At 41.3% G+C, this 18,000-nt stretch overlaps 1 protein-coding gene across 1 annotated transcript in view; it reads left to right on the top strand.

The window, feature by feature from the left end:
* Nucleotides 1–18,000, top strand: part of LOC138265369 (dehydrogenase/reductase SDR family member 4-like) — a 105,378-nt gene that overhangs the window by 38,588 nt on the left and 48,790 nt on the right. The window contains exons 4-5 of the mRNA XM_069213014.1: nt 11,190–11,291; nt 13,252–13,322. Coding sequence (XP_069069115.1) covers nt 11,190–11,291; nt 13,252–13,322 — 173 coding nt within the window. The remainder of the gene's footprint in view (nt 1–11,189; nt 11,292–13,251; nt 13,323–18,000) is intronic.

Genomic DNA, 18,000 nt, shown 5'->3' on the forward strand with positions numbered 1-18,000 from the left:
TTGCCCTTGTCTTTCTCTACATTTTTTCCTTCCAAATGTAAGACAGTGTAAAAAAGACATCTATTTGAGAAATGCCCTGTATTGCTAGTATGGGCACTCCGGAACTCAGAGATGTGCAAATAACCACTGCTTCTCAACACCTTATCTTGTGCCCATTTTGGAAATACAAAGGTTGCCTTGATACCTATTTTTCACTCTTTATATTTCAGCAAATGAATTGCTGTATACCCGGTATAGAATGAAAACCCATTGCAAGGTGCAGCTCATTTATTGACTCTGGGTACCTAGGGTTTTTGATGAACCTACAAGCCCTATGTATCCCAGCAACCAGAAGAGTCCAGCAGACGTAACAGTATATTGCTTTCAAAAATATGACATTGCAGGAAAAAGTTAGAGTAAAACATAGAGGAAAATGGCTGTTTTTTCATCTCAATTTCAATATTTTTTTATTTCAACTGTTATATTCTGTAGGAAAACCTTGTAGGATCTACACAAAGTACCCCTTGCCGAATTCAGAATTTTGTCTAATTTTCAGAAATGTTTACCTTTCTGGGACTCAGCATTGGTTTCATACCCATTTCCGTCACTAACTGGAAGGAGGCCGAAAGCACACAAAATAGTAAAATTGGGGTATGTTCCAGTAAAATGCCAAAATTGTGTTGAAAAATAGGGTTTTCTGATTCAAGCATGTCTGTTCCTGTAATCTGGGAAGCTGGTGATTTTAGCACCACAAACCCTTCGTTGATGCCATTTTCAGGGGAAAAAATCACAAGCCTTCTTCAGCAGCCCTTTTTCCCCAATTTAAAAAAAAAAAAAACATTTGTGCTATATTTTGGCTAATTTCTTGGCCTTCTTCAGGGGAACCCACAAAGTTTGGGTACCTCTAGAATGCCTAGGATGTTGGAAAAAAAGGATGTAAATTTGGCGTGGGTAGGTTATGTGGACAAAAAGTTATGAAGGCCTACGTGGGAACTGCCCCAAATAGCCAAAAAAAGGCCTGCCACCTGAGGGGAAAAGGCCTGGCAGCGGAGGGGTTAAGAATTGGGACCCTAATTAAGTCTGGCGTTGACAAAACCATTTTGTTTTTATTAAAATTCTATTTCCCTACATATTAGCACACAAAGTAGTTTTGTTCAGTGCCAGGAACTACTGTGGCAATCAAAGGAATACCAACACTGGAGAGGGCCCTCTCCAAGGAACATGGAGAGCCCCCCTCCCGATTCACTCAGGGCAGATGCTGTGCTGCGGGGTTCCTCTGAGTGGTCCCCCCGCACCACAAGGGTTCCGAGGCCTTTGTAACACCACTGTGGCAATGTGTGCTTTTTGAGACCAAAAAACGTTTTCTGTTTTTTGCCGGTGTTTGTTACCATGGTGAGGGACTGGCAGCTTCCACAACAATAAAGTATTACAAAAGCCATGTCAAAACAAGGCATGCATTGAAGAAACCAAAAGACTCACAACAAATGTCAGATAGGTTGGCTTTGCCAGAGCTTGTTTATTTTCATGCTTCCCATAATCTTGTTGAAATTGGTTACACTGATTTTCCATTAAAAATATTTTTGGAAATACCACCATACATCAACACATTTGACTGAATGACGCTTCAAAGAAATAGCATCTAAAATTGTCATAGTAGTGAAACTTTTTTTACCTACTTGCATTTGTTTCTGAACATTTTATTTTGAAATCAAAGAATCATCACTCCTGCGCACAAGCTTCTGCAAACGTTTGCGTCTAATCAGAGAGCATTCTGGAAGCATTATACGTAGCCTCATATTGTTAAACTTTTCAAATGTGTGTACACTTTTTTTTTATTTTGTAACCTCTGTCAGCAGTGCAGTGTCACCTTAAAGCGTTTATTACCAGAGCTAACCCTAGTAATAACGGCTTTTCATTAATATTAATGAACCATAAATACAAGCTCAAACATCATTAGCATATGGACACCGATTAACTCAACTGCAGACAGTCATTTGTCTGTAGACTGGCAGCCAAAGGGTTTGTATTCCAGGGGGTGGGCCTACTTGTCCCAAGGACAAAGTAAACATGAGACTTTGTTGCTCTTGACTCCAGACAATATGTCCCAGGCATCAAGAAACATAAATTCCACATCCCTGGTGCAGGTGGCAACCCGCCTACACTTTTAAGGGAAATTAGAAGGAGAGTGCACTGACTGCGACACCGTTTAGATGGCTCAATGTGCACCTCCAGACAGCTTCTTTGCCTCTGTGCCTGCGTCTTTAATATGGCATGGGCGCAGAGACAAAACAATTCCCCCATTTGTATTACTTGTGTCCAATAGTAGCAGGCCACACCTTCAGAATAGAGAACACTACTTACATTCCAATAGGATGAGGCTGGCAAACAATGCATACGTTCAAGATGAATTGAATTAGTTATTAATAACCCCTTTTTCACTTCATTGAGGATTTTTGAGTAAGGGCCTGATTTAGAACTCGGTGGAGGGGTTACTCTATCACAACAGAGAAGGATTTCCTCTCTGCCAACATAATGTGATTTAGATTTTGGCAGACAGGATATCTGTCACTGTTGTGACTGAGTAACCCGTCCGCCGAGATCTAAATCAGGCCCTAAGTCTTGTTAAAACAGTTCGTTAATTTTTGTCTGGTACAAATTAATTATACAGTAAACTAAGTTAAAATAACTTTGAAATGTAGTGAAAGTAAGACTCTCAGGTGCTTTTCTTTATATACAAGTGTCTATAACTCAAAACGTGGGTATAGTTGGCAATTTATTTTGGTTGCACATTTTGACTTAATGGCCATCTTTTTAGAAGTGGTTGGGCATGTTTGATAAAACGGCTCACTTGCTTGTTACAGGATAGGGTCAATTTGTGAGCCAAGGTTTGGTGCGAGAGTGGGTGAACCGAGTGGGCACTGTAAGCCTCAATTATATGTAGTCTTTCCTTAAACCAGCAACCCCCGGTCCAACTCATCCAACATTGTTTGTGCCCTACATCAATATACTACTGGTCACTATCTTGGTGGTCTTTCTTTACTGGATACCCCTTCAGCTCTTACCTCCATTTTGGGAGAGTTGTTTTTGCTTGGTACTACAGTATGTTACTATTGTAGCTTCAGAAACACATTTTTCAGTGAGTAATCAGCCCACCGTCCTCCATGCACCATGTAAATGTCTGGCAGTTCAGGTGTAAGGATGCCCACGCCTATCTCACTCATATAGTCTCGCACCAGGTCTAGTATGAGTTCAGCATTTCTATTTTGGTTCATTACTTACTCTGGCATTGCTCTAGTAATATACAAATTATCTGAATGGTCAACATGTATGTGTGCCCCAGGTTAACTGGGTATGCTGCAGCTTCTTCCTTCTCCATGTCTGCGAGAAGAGAACTTACACATTCACCCGCACTGCCACATCTCTGTTGTACACAACACTGGGACTTTACAGTGGTTGCCTTCCATTTACTAAGGTTTCTTCTGATTATGACAGAACAGCCATTGAGACGTACAGTCCAACTTGTTCTGATTTTGGATCAGGTGGTCCTTTTCTACATAATACCATATGCTGCAGCTATGTTTGAACAGCCCTGGTGGAAATGTGACAAAGCTGGGCTTTAATAACAAATGGATGACTGACAGTGACAAATTCAGGGTAGTACCCTTTTTTGCATATACGCTTATGAGGTATTCCATGCCTAGAAGACCTCGAAAACAGAACCATAGCCTTCAGGTTCAAATGAATGGTACCTACCTCCCCCTGACTCTACTTTTCAAATATTCTGTCTATGTTCCAGTTGTCAGTTTTTTAAGAATACACAGCATAAATGATCCACTAATAAAAACTGACCATTGTTTCTCCTGATTGTCTGGCAGAAGACCACAAAGAAAATGTATTTTTTCTCTTTTAGAAAGGAATTCACACAAATGAGATATTTTTAGGCCTTCTCCATAGCAGGAACTGCTAGCTGCACAGCCCTGATTTAAGAGTGGGCCCCAAGAGTGCCCTTTATCTATCTATGTTCATATGAATGTGATTTTTGTCTAGTGAGAACCTGGCCAAATGGCAAGTGATCACTATAAAGAGTCCAGTACAAAGACACAGACATCCAGTAATATGGTGGTTTAGGGTTCGGATAGGGGAAGTGCTCTGTTACTGTGCTGTGATATAGTGTGCTTGCTTTAAAGTGGTGTACCTTCAGACATAGTGGTGTCTCTCTCACTTTAAAAAGTGAGGGCATGACTCTTAAAACAGTTTGTGAATCTGCACCCACAGGTTTACTCCCTCATAAGGGTGCAGTTCAAAAAAGAGTATTTGTAGTGACATGCCAGTCTTGGAAAAGTTATTTGAAATTCTGTTTACTTACATCATGTGTAGTTATACACATAGTGTAATTGCACTTGCAACGATGTCTTGCATGAGAGCAATTGCTAGAACTCTGGCTGTATGCCAGAGCTACTGTTTCCAATAAAAAACATGGTTATACACCCAATTCAAGCAGAAGGGTCCCGAGTTTGTAAGCAAAATATTGCTTTATATTGGCTGTTTCTCGACTGAAAATGCTTCATTTGCATAGAAGTAAACGCAGGAAAATAAGTTCTCCAGGTAATTATTTTTAAATCGTCCACTTTCCTCTTCTAAAATGGCATGGCATGTATGCAATAGGCATGGGCTGTGCTTTGAGCCATCCCACTGCTCATGACTGGTTGGCTTTGTTGCCTATTTCACTTGGCCTCCTATAATTTGATAGTTCCCTTCTTATTCTTGTGTTTTTCCTGCCCAGGAACATTTCGGTCGTACAATGTTTTCGAAGAGTGGCATCCTTCTACTGCATACTTGAATGAACTCTTATTATCTGCTATTCAGTATTCTTTGACAGTGCATTTGTTTCATTGCTTTCTTTCCCCATTGTACGTCTTGCCAAGCCAATGATCAAGAATTTGTTTTCACTAGCACTACAAATTTTTTAATGACATGAGAAAACACTTATTTATAATTCACTTTCACTGTTACCACTATAAACCCTCCGCTTGACTCAAACTCACTTTCAAAATTGTTTATGTTTTTTACTTTACTTTCATCATCAGCAGATGAAACAGTCGTAATTCAGTTCACAAAGTACATAAAAGTAAAAACTAAAAGTGACTTTAAATGGGAACAATTGTTCTAATGGATGTTCCTGCTCCTTGGAAGACTGGAAAGATTAATCATCATCTTCACTTTTGCTTGGAAGGTGGAGGCTGCAGATAAGACAATAACAATGTCCAAGGGGTTAGTGGAGCCTCCTCTGGTGGTGAACAGCAAAGCTAGCAGATAGGTGTTCATGTCCATAGATGTGTGCATGCAATACGTATATTCATGTGGGCGCATGTAGTGGCTTAATGAAACTTGAGGGGGCCCCCTGCAAAGTACATGGAGAGGCCCCCCTCCAGACCCACTCCGGAGCTCCCAGGCTAGGGTCCTGTGCTGAGCACTCTCTTGGAGTTCGCCCCCCAATGCACTGCAGGGTCTGCGTAGGCCTTTGTTATGACACTGGGCGCATGTGTATGTCCTTCAGCTCACAACAAAGTGTGTGTGATGGTGAGTGCTTTTTTATGTAGTTGAACATGCCTGTGGATACCAGCATTTGTAGTTGTGTGGACTGCTGTATGCATTTATGTGTTATATTTTCCACATTTACACACTGTTTAGGAGTCCTCTAACCGAAGGTCAACATGTTTTCTCCAGTCAGCTCTGCAACAGGGCTCTTTTTACACTTTTCATTTTCTCAGTGTAATTTTGTTGTGTGGGCCTGGGCCATGATTCACTTTTTTGGGGCACTAGTAGAGACTCTGATTCAGTATAATAATTTCAGTTTACTTTTTTAAAGACATTACTGGAGGCCACCATTTATTCTCTTTAGTATTCTAGTGCACACTCTCTTTTATTCTAGTCATGGCTTGGTGCAGGCCTTCCTTCACTCCGCTCATGACTGTGGTGGAGGCCCTCTTTCACACTCTTCCTAGTTGTAGTGCAGTCCCTGGTTTCCAGCTGTGGCCTGGCCTTTGGGGTTGAGGGGTCACACCCCTTAACCTTTTGCCCCTGAAGAAAAGTGTCTGTCAGGCTGAGCTTGAGCAAAGGTCAGCCTGACAGATACTTCTCATTTTCAGGCCAGGGAGCCAGGAGCTAGACATGTGCTATTTGTGCAGGCTCCTGCTGAACTTTGCTGGTCTGAGGATGTCACAGCTCCTGTGGTATTGACCTCCTCAGCTCAGTAAAAGTCCTCAAGGCCCTTCCCCTCGTGATAAGGTATAGTATCTCTCATTGTCTTCATTCTGAGTGCTTCAGGTTTAAGCTCTGAAGAGCCCAGGCCTGAGTGTCAATCAGTAACACATTGTGACAGTCGGGTTGGGTCAGCAGTCTCACTGAGCCCATCTTAAGGTCAACCAGTGAGGGAAGGCAGCAGTCCCAACCCTCCTGGGGCCTCCAAGGCTGAGCAGGAGGTAAGTGTGTCTGTGTGTTTTTTTAATGAATGTTTGGTGAGTGTCTTCGTGTATGTTTGAATATTTGCTAATGAGTGTTGTAAATTAACGTGTGTGTGTGTGCATGCGGGTGTGTGAATGAATGTGTGTAAGTGAGTGTGTATGTGTGCGTGACTGTACCCTCTGCCCACCTCCCTCCTAAAATTACAGGCCACCACTGCTCATTTCCTCACCTAATGTGGTAGCCAGGGAAGCCCACCTTCACTCCCTGGATGGCTGTAGTGGAGGGACTCATTCTCTCTGTTTTAGGAAGAAGTGGATGCCCTCCTATTCTCATGAGCGTCCCATTTGCCCTCTTCATGGCTGTAGCTCTCTCTTCATCGCTGTAGTAGAGCCCCAGAACCACTCTCTTCATTGTTGTAGTGGAGGCCCTTTTTTTTTTTGCTTCAGTGGAGGCTCTCATTCGCACTAATCAGTAATCAACTTGAGGCTCATTTACGCTGGTCATAGCAGTCTTTGAGGTCCTCATTCGCTCTGATGGAGAGGAGGTTGTCATTCATGGGGTTGGATCACAAAACATTTCTGACTGGTGCTAATGCTAACATAACACGTGGTGGCGAGTAAATCAGTGCTAACAAAAAACACCTTTACCACAGCATTTATGAAAGCAGATTTATTGGGGTAGTAATGTGTGACCAGAACGTTTATACATATTTGACGGCTGTATTCTGTTGTGGTGGGGATGTTGTATTTTTGAGCTGCTGTGCTGCAAAATTGCACTGTGTCATTATTGTGACATATTGTGTTTTTTTGCTGTATTCTGTTTTGACTGTTTTGTCCTGTTATCTTTTTTTGTATTGTAATTATACATTGTGCTACGGCATGTATGCCTAAAGTTATAGTGTTACCTATTCTTCAAAAATACATACGCTGTGCTTTGGCTCCACCCAAAAGGAATTTCTCACTTTATGTCATGGGTATCATTCTGCCTTCAAGGAAGCGGTTCAATTGGAAGGCTTATGGGTGTATTGTAACTCTGCAAAATACAGTTTAGTGTCACACTGTGTGATAAGTTCAAATCTTTATCTCCTTTATTCATTCTAAATTGAAATAGTCCATTCTTGCTACTTTTTTCTAACGTTGGCAAAAACTAATATGACATAAATGAATATAGTAAGCAGCATTTGTATATGCAACACATGTAATCAGCATTTTTCAGTGCATGTATTTACAAGCACTGGCACATTAAAGCAAGGCTTATTTGCTTTGCCACGACTGTTCTTTACATGAAACTGATAAACCAAAGCACAACACTGTTAAGTCAATTCAGAAAATGCAGTCCTATGTAAATGCTACTAACCAATTCAAACTGTATTAAGTGATTCTAATTTCAGCACAAGAACTACGCCATAAGGTAGTATAGAAATCTGTATCTATATAACTACAAATGTATTTTTGCAAACTATCCCAAAGCTGAGATAAGGTGTGCATCAAGATGATCCTTTCTCAACATATTTTGTACGCCGTCAATATCAAAGAAGAACTCCCCAACTGTAAACATTTGAGGGCCAGCTTTTTTCATTATTGTTGAACGGATAAGGGAATCCTTGTAGTGTACAAAGATGTGGTTCCATCAGTACAAGAACTGCCCTCAAGTCACAATCCTTTCACCTAAATGTTAACTTTCTGTATTTTCAGTGCGGAGTTAAGAGCAGTACTCAGTTACATTTCTTTCAATGTAGGGCCAGTTCCTACATCACCTGCCAGGACATGATTTTGAATATGGTATTAAACAATGAAATATAGATCTGTTCTTCACCCTCAATGGCAATAGGGAAATTGGACAGCTACATCACTTGACCCGTATGCTATTGCACATCAAATAAATAATATTTATTATATTTATGGAGGGAATTCACCTTTCTGAGTGGTCTCCCCAACCTTTACATATTTCTTTAGGCTAGGTGTTGTGGTGTACTGACTTTGAGCACTGTGAGACGGCCATTCAGTCTCCCAGTTAGTTGTCATTTAAAAAGCATTGGCAGGAGCCACCATCACAGTCAATGCATATTGCTGTTTGCTGTAGGGTTGCATCAGCATATGAAAACCCTGCACCAAACAGTTTTATTTCAAAATTTAAAAAAATATTCCCCCACCATGAGAGTCATCTCCTATGACGTGGGGAGCATTACTTACATTTTGCTGTCTCTCACCACAAGGGTGTGCTTGGCGGTGATGATCAGTAAAACAATGGATAACTGTCCACTCATCTAAAATGGCTGGGCAGTCAGACATGTAGCCATTTTAACGTAGAGCGTCAAAGTGGTTTTGTTAAGGTGATGATGTAGTAGACATTGCTGTACCCAAACATATGGCCCGCTAAACTTTAATTTGGGTGGGCAGACAAATATGTTGCCGGGATGTATACTAAATCTCCAGCGCGGACCCATAGTATTTTAAAATTCATATCTTCTGAGTCTCTTGTTGTCCAAGGCAATTTTACGGTGATTTTGTCATTGTAGTCTCTAAGATCAAGAGACATATTTTTTTTCCTCTGGTATCCATAACATTTAATGCATCAAGAAAAAATTCAATAGGGAGTCATTCTAAGAAAAAGAGGTATCAGACCTGGTGGTTATGGAGGACAAGTTATTAAAATGCTGGGCTACTTTACATAACTCCTTGAGTTTAGAGGTCATTTAACTGATGGCACAATCTAAGTTTACAATTCGGGAGGCGGTATTCTAGGTTGGCCCCACCAATAAGTCTTAGGAATTTTTTCAGACACCAATGCTGATGCCCAAGATGCGTGCCCCTGGTCAATAGGTGATGTGAGGATTTCTTCAGTTCAGTGGGAATTTAAGCTTTTTGAAGAACTAGTCTCACACAATTAAGCTAAAAATTAATCTGTGTCATGTAATTAAAAAATGGAGAATCACACCACAAGTTGCTGTAAGATCAGACCTGAAAAGGTTATGCAAAGAAGATAAAATGTTTCCTGTGGTGGCCACGGTGTGGTTGGCCTCGGTGGTGGTTCCTTGAAAGTCAAGTAGGCACACTGGACTATGACCTCTGGGGGATAAAGAGGAAGTTAGTTTGGACTAATTAGAATTTCCGAATTTGATAGTGTCAGCTTTCGTAGTTGACAGCATCTCTTAGTTCATCACTACAGTACAATGGACTTTACTTCTTACTGTCAAATTAGACTGCATAATAGCTTCCAAGACCTCATAACATTTGTCATACCCATGGGATGTGATAAATGGTTAAGAATTAGGTTTGGCCTCATTCCAACTGCTTCTTTGTTCCAAAGGGCTGTGCAGAGTGTTGCTGGAGCCCTGGATTCCTTTAAATGTTTCCAGGATGATGTGCTGATATATGGTAAGAACTGGGATAAGCAAAAAGTCAGACAATGACTTGTGTTGGAAAGACTGAATCAGGCATGTCTCATCCTTAAGAAAGATAAATGGAGTTTTGGACAAGAACAAATTTCATATCGTGGACACAAAATCTCAATCAACAAGGTAGGACCAAAAATTATCTGGTGGAAACCAACTTACTTTTGGTATTGCAACTCGTTTAATGTTGTAGATTTACCATAGAAAACCTAATGTGAAAGTGTAGGTCCATGAAAGAAACTTGTAGAACTTCCTAATTTGTTTAGAGACATTTAGATTTCATCACCTTTTGTATATATCAATCTGTGAGAAGAGAGAGAGGGCCAAGTCGCTGATATTACCAGGTGATGTGCTGTGATAACCTAATTAGACAAATTTAATGAGATCAGTGCATGCCTTTTTGAATGCTGTTTAATGAGAATAGCACATGCTTTATTGAATGTTGTGAAACAGTCACTAAATAACACATAGCTTCACCAATACCATAACTCATCACAGAAAGGCAACTTCCAGGGGCTCCACTGAGAATCCTCCATAACCCGCAGAACCGCACCTGGCTGGACCTGGTGAAAAGGAGTGTAGTGTTTCTTTCTCTCTTTTTCCAAATCCCCTTCCCTTTTGGGGAACCTGGGGGGGGCACCTGCTGCAATCAGCAGCACCAAGAGGTGCCTCAGGAGGTCGGGGGAATACTCATCGCCCCTGCAGACAGCCTGGTTTTCAGGTGAGTGGCTGCGCCACCACACAGAAGGTTTAAAGAGTGTTGTAATTGACATCGCCCATGAAGGTCATTCGGGTACTCTTAAAATAAAGGAGCATTTTCAAGAAGGCTTCTGGTGGCCAGGTATTGATTTAGCTGTTGAAATATCTGTAGAGTCATTTATAGAGTGTCGGAATAGTGATTTTGGTTGCAAAACCCGCATTCCTCCGATGGCATTTAGGGACTCACCCAATGGTCCTTGAAAATAAATTGTGAAGGATATACTGTTTTTTTTTAAAACAGAGGGCCATACCCCTTACCAGGTAGCAAAAGTTGATCTGTTCTCCAGGTGACCAGATGTTTCCTGTGTGTGACTTGACATTGTCGTCTATCATTATATTTTTTGAAGGCCTAAACACTAGCAATATAAATGAGTTCAATTGAAAGTTAAGTTATGTAAATGTATGTTAGGTGGATATTCTTAAATGTTGGGATAATTCCTGCCCTCCTGAACCTATGTCGTACACCCCTGTTTTTTTCAGTGGCTGTAAAACCTTTTCTTTAGCGTAGGCCTAAATATGCTAACCAATGCCGTATAATTACATGGTGACCGCTTCATGGCCCTCTAATTCTCGGAATTTGTTTTTTAATAAGGCTTTAGAAAAACATGGGAGAATTGACTACCTATTCTCCAATGCAGCCATGGGGCTTGAAGCCAAGAGCATCCTTGACACCACGGAAGAAGAGTGGGCTCAGGTGAGACTTAATGACTTTGAAAGGATTCTCATTTTGAGAGTCTCCACCCAGCTCAAGAGTGAATTGCATTACTGGGAGGCTCTAAAATATAATTCATACACAAATATATACAAAAATACTGTTTGGTGAAATTAACCCTAGGAACTAAATATAGGCTAAAAAATGTACTAAGTAACAATCCAAAGTTGCAACTAAACACAGTTTAGATGTAAGTTGCACAATGTGAAAACACTGCAGATTACACTCGTTATCCCAAAGGAAAGGTACCTTACCTTTTGATTTGCAGATAAATTATAAGGTATTAACATCATTATGCATCAAGCTAAATTCCATTTGATTGAATCATATCTGCAAGAATTGAGTCTTATTTGCAGACAACAGTCTTCCATGCTCAGCTATACAGGTACAGGTTTGTTTGCACACGCTGAGTAAAGCCAACCAGACACTCTTACCGAACTGACTGCAGCCAACAGAGGTTAACTAAAGGGTGACACTAGAGGTCGTAGATCAAACTATTTCCCAGGATCATTACAGTGAGAGTCCACTTGGAAGGCTCGCACCATAGCAGAGGATACATAATGGAGTGCATTAAAATTTACACTTTTTGTAGGTATACCCCAAATCCCTGATAAGAGCTTTTTAGAACACCTGTGCCTGAATACTGATCTGGTGGAAAAATGACATATAAAACCATTAAATAAATAAATGACCATGAGCCTTATTTAGCTCATGGCCGATGGAATACTCCACCACAAACGTGACCGATATCCCTTACATCGTGTTATGATCCCATTATATCCTATGGAGATCATATTATGGTGAATGGTATATCACTCACGTTTGTGATGGATTATTCCTTATGCCAAGATCTACTTCAGGCCTTATGTTACTTCCGAGCACCACCAGGCAATCAGCAGAGAATCTGACATCTCACTCTCTCACCAGCTCAAATACGTACCAACCAGAGACATAAAGGCAAACAGATTGCCTCAGGTACCAATAGGAACAAGAAGGCCTATAGAGTGCCCTACATGGTACAACAGCACTCCTGGGAAATGGTAGTTGTGTTTACTTTTTACCGCGTACCAATTCAAATAAAAAGTCATTCAAAAACAGATAGGCCAGCGAATTGCCTGAGCTGCCACCTTGGAATCAAGGTTCATGTGAGCCCTACTCCTGAGGAGCAACTGACATTGAGCAGACAAGATCACTTTAATTCTTTGAGCAAATTGTGGATACATTTGTAATTTGACATTTGTGAGCATATGTAGTGATTCTTATGTAAAATAAGTTAAGCAACCCACGGACATTGCATTAATATGTTGATTACGCATTGCTCACTAGATCCATTATTTGTTATGCTGTCCAGCTCTGGAACTCATATTTAAAAGTGGTCATTCGCCCATTTTATGGTTGTCTAACTGATGTTAATTTCTTTTGATTAAAACTTATAAAAGCACTTTGGACTTACAGAATGGTCCTTGTTTAGAAAAGGGGTAGTGACGGTATGGTGCTGACTATATGTATGGTATTCCAGTTACTGTTCATCCTTCAGCTCCATACCATGAAGAAAATATGTAAAGTACTACCAGGAAATGCTATGGAAGCACCGGGAGATAAACAAAAAATTGCATAATTCCCCTAGTAATTATAAAAGATGTCTCACAAAGCTGCACTATTACCAGTGCAAATTATGCTACTGATACATATTTCCTAAAGTTTGGGCATTTTATACTGTATTTAAAGGTGCACTTTATGATCAGAGCAATGACATGTTTGTGGTGAAAAAACAAGTCAGAGAAAAAGCATAAAAAAGGTTCAACTCTCTCGAGTAATGATTGGCAAGTAGTATTTTTCAAGGAAGCCGAGCTTAGAAGGGCTGCTTTTTTGATCCCATCTCAAAAAAGTAATTGAAAATCTATACTAGTTCCCACTTTCATTGTTTCCTTTGTGATTTCAGGTTTTGCACACAAATGTAACTTCGATGTTCCTGTTGGTGAAGCAGGTCCTTCCTCACATGCAGAAGATTGGGTAAGGCTCACAAACTATGGGTAGTGAAGAAATTGAGGGCCATATTTAGAGGATCGGATCCTCCGTCACAAACAGGGTGAAGATCCTGCCCTCTCTTTTGCAAGTACAATAGGAAATAATACACTTGTAATACGGAATCGACATCTACTTTGTTTGAGTTGGAGAATCTCATCAACCAAATTCTAAATGGGCCTATAATCTGATACGCTGGTATCAGAATGTTGTTGCTCAGAGGTGGAGGTATTTTCTTACTGCCATGTTACAGAGGTGGCCAGAGTCAATCCCCTGTCGGCTGATAACCCCACCCCACCCCATTCCACTGTGCCGAATTCCATATTTAAGGGCAGGAACATACAACCTCTCCTCCAAAACAGTCTTGGGCTCTGTGGGCCCCATCACTAGGGCCAAATTCCAGTGAAAAGGAGAGGGAGCCTCTTGCCGCTCCCCCCTGAGCCTTATTAGGCCCGAAAAAGCCTATCCCCTTAGGCCAAATTGGATAAAAAAGCGGTGGGGCCACACTGCCCTCTCCAAACATTATTAGGCACTGGGGATCCCGACCCCTGGGACTAAATCCACCAAAAGAAGGGGAGGTGGACCTCTCTGCAAGCCTTATTAGAATCCCAATGATCCCATTCCTCAAAGTACATCAATAAAGGGAGGGGATATGAGGCCCTCATGGAGAGAAGAGATGAAAATCATTTTCAAATATTACTAGGAAACTTAAACAGCAATAGTAGTAAGTGTCCCATAAAACACTGTACTTTATTAGAGTGTGTATATGTATATTTTGCACACATGTAATTCACGCTGGAGTTGCGTACTGTGCACAAAGGTTCATGTGTGGAACGCCACTTTTAAATGTATTTTTTTTTTATTATTATTATTAATATCAGTGAATACAGTATTAATTGAGGATGAAGGGCCAATGCAGTAACATAACAATGTGATTAATTCATGTATTATGTAGGATAGAGTAACACCCAATTATTATTCATTGCCCTAATGCCCCCTCCCATATATAATTTGTCACTAACTTTATGTTCAATAAATTAGACTTAAATTGGTAGTTTACCTAGGATGTTTGTTTTATAGTAAGCAAGTATGATGAATTAAATAAAAGGACTTGACAAAGTTAGCTTACACTACTTTAAAGTTACAGCCAAGCACTCCATAAAGGTCTCCATAACTATGCAGACGTAAATAACCTTAAAAAAACGATAGAAATTCACTGAAAAAAACAAAAGTTACAGGGCCATTACAGTTAACATTTCAGACACACAAAACCAATCAAATTCAGCAGTTCTAGTTACCTCAGCTAATTATGACTTATGCCCCCGTAATGCACTGATTATGTCCTCACATATTACATCACTCATGACATGGTCAGTGACTTTAAAAAAAACACACATACACATAAATATATATGTATACGTATATATATATATATATTCACTGAATTTACTTGCACAAAACCATAGAAATTCAACAGTTACAGTTATGGTTATCTCAAGTAACTATAACTCGCACCCTTTGATAACTATGACTCGCACTCTCGCCATGCACAGTTTTCTCTTCAATAATTTGACTGCTAATGTTACATGAAAATGTTTAATGATGTTATATGTAGGTAATTAGCAGTCCATGAAGAGGGCATGAGTTATAGTTACCTTAGGGTTCGAGGTATAGTTGCTTGAGATAACCATAACCCAGTGGCCAACTCCCTATAGACACCGAAACCCCACGCCAGGCACAGCCTTGGCTGTGCGCTGCTTTAGTTGGCTGTAGGGTCTGGCCTGTGCCCAGACCCTGCGGTCTACCTCATGGCACTCATGAAGTGCTTCTTCGTTTGGTGGAGATGTTATCAAATTCCAGTACATCAAGAACATGTCTCCAAAATCACTGGGAAATGCACTCAGGGGTCCTTTAATAAGATGCCCAGCTTTGTTGAAAAATGGATACCCAATGTATATGGGGCGGGGGCAAAACTGTGGGTTTCTATGGCATTTTACATGCTTACAGTTTTTAAAATAAGGTATAGCAAAATCTGTGGTCTCAGCAGCAGATGACAAGAAAGAACCCACTCATGACAGTCACTACAAGAGATATTGCGCTCAAAAGAACTAAGGATGCAAACACCTCCATCAAGAATTACAGTCAATTTATCAAGTTGGAAATGTACACAAAAACACTTGCTCTGTCTTGACCATGCACAATAAATTAGGAGGATTAGTACTTTACAGAAGTGGAACTTCAATTTGGGCACCTGCTTTCTTTATATTTGTAAGTCCTTCCTGTTGAAGTTTGATTTATGTGATGTAAACCATCAGGTCAGAATGAATCCTGCCATGCATATTTATCCAAGAATAGGCCACCGTTTTGTGCAGAATGACTACCCAACTGGAGTACTTTCTAGTGACTAATTAGTAAGTGCTACCTTGCTGGTAAAATATATAGTGCTACTCCCACAGTACAGCTTGTACAGCTGCTAAACGTAGATGAGGAAATGTCTCCAGTGCACCTGTGAGTCTGTAATTTTGCCAATGTGATTGTTCCTCAATCATTTTCAAAGATAACATTTCTATGTGCAAGTGCAGAGAAAACGCTGAAGTGTGTTTTCTCTGCAGTTGCACCGTGAAAAGTTTTCATTTAACATAGAGACTGCAAGTGGAGCTTCAAGGCCGCCACACTCAGAGCTGCCTCCTGCACACAGGCAGGTGCTGGAGCTGCAGGGAGCTACGAATATAGCCTGGACGGAATTATATCAAATTTTGCAAAAAGCTAGATCTTGGTCCAGAAAGAGTGTTTTCTAATTTGCTGTAAATCTGTTCAGTAGTTTTTGAGTAATTAATGAAAAAATGTATGTATATGTAGAGATGCCGAGTTAGGGATGTGACCAACTGCTGAAGATGGCGGATGCATCTACCAAGAGCTCCCAACTGGGTGCTCTGAACCCCACACTTATCCACAATCATCTTACTCTTGGAACATGGAATGCTGCTGCCTGTTTGAGGGGTCATGATCCTGAGGCCCTTCGAAGCCTCCATCACTGCCATTCCACTCAGAGGGGACCACTGCTGTCGGTTGGTCAGTGGACCGCACAGTGTGGTTCGGCATCGGAACAGGCCACATCGGCACACTGGAAATGGATCTTGGTATTTGGCAACGCAAATTGTCTGACAGAGTCAAGTCCACTGAGAATGCGCTTTCTGATCTGGCTCCTATACAAGCGTCACACTCTGCTGAGATGGAAGACCATTGCAGACAACTTACAAGGAGGACAGTGTAGAAAGCGAACACGCTTTAAAAACAAATGCATCAAAGGCACGCCAGATGGAGCAGAGTGCTCCAATGCTACTCTATACAGTGAAAACTGTCTACGCCCCAAAGTGGTCTTTGCTGTAGAACAGGCACAAAGGGTGCCGGCACATTGCCCTCCCGCAGGGGCCCACCACCACAGCCAATTGTTGCCCAAATTCTTACTTTCGGGATATAGATGTGGTTTTATGGAAAGCCAGAGAGAATGCTAAGCTCGTGGTGGATAATACCAATATCTCCCTATTTCCAGATCATATCTGATGGTCCAACGTAGATGGTATCCTTCCTTGTAGCCAAAAAACAACACAGATCAGAAGGCCTCACATATGCTTTGATGTTCCCAGCCCGACTGAAAGTCATCCATGGCCAACACACTTTATTCACTTTATTCTTTGACATACCAGAGGCTGTTTGGGACTGACTGGAGCAGTATTACCCTTATGCTCATCATACCTGTTCATCAGAGCCTCCATCACGAGAGCCGGGGCAACTGCCTCAATGAAGCCAATGCGGTGAACCACGCATGGTTTTGCCAGGTGCAAACCCCTCTCCACAGCAGTCTCTGGAGGGCAGACAGGCTGTTCTCACATTCATATCCTCCACTAGATCACAACAACATCTGCTCAGCTCCAGCTCCTAGGGGAGCGGTGCCTTGGACTCTAATAATAACATGACGCTTTTCCCCTTAGTAAAACCACAGATGGTGGATATTATAATACAATTCTATAGACGCCATGTTCCTCATCTCTCCTGTGGATGGGCATGGGGAGTTGCGTCCTGTTTCACTGCACTCTGGCATAGACTGCGGCTCGAATCTCCTACTTTCTTGGTTCCTGATATCCCTTTCTATACACTGAGCTCTCTATTTGTTGCACCTTTCCTAGATGTGCCTACACTGCTCTGTGCTCTGCCTCCTCATTGGGCCTTTCAGTCCCTACTTCTACCCTTATTGGTATGAAGGCCTTCAACAGTTTTCCCTTCCCATATCCTCCTAGTCCTGTGTAAGCTCTCCCTTGTTTCCCTTCTGTTTCCCACACCACCACTCTTCTCACGCGGTTCTCAGCCCATTCATGGACTTGAACTCTCCTTACCCTATTGCTTCACTCTGATGTGACTTTCTGAAATGCCCCATGACAGCAATCTACCTCTTGGTAGTTCCTACATACACACTTTCTTCTTTCAAACTATGTTGGCCTACCCAAAGGCGGTTGCACACGTTTATCTTTTCGTTTAGTAGTTTTGCAGTTTTGGTCTAACGGCTGTTTTTTGATTGGCCTAGTATTGGAAATTTGTTTGGTTTTTCATGCCATCATATATGCTACTGTAGACCATGTTCTGACCTATGCTCTGAGTGGGGATTGCT

The sequence above is a fragment of the Pleurodeles waltl genome, chromosome 11 (assembly GCF_031143425.1).
Source record: "Pleurodeles waltl isolate 20211129_DDA chromosome 11, aPleWal1.hap1.20221129, whole genome shotgun sequence".
NCBI lineage: Eukaryota > Metazoa > Chordata > Amphibia > Caudata > Salamandridae > Pleurodeles > Pleurodeles waltl.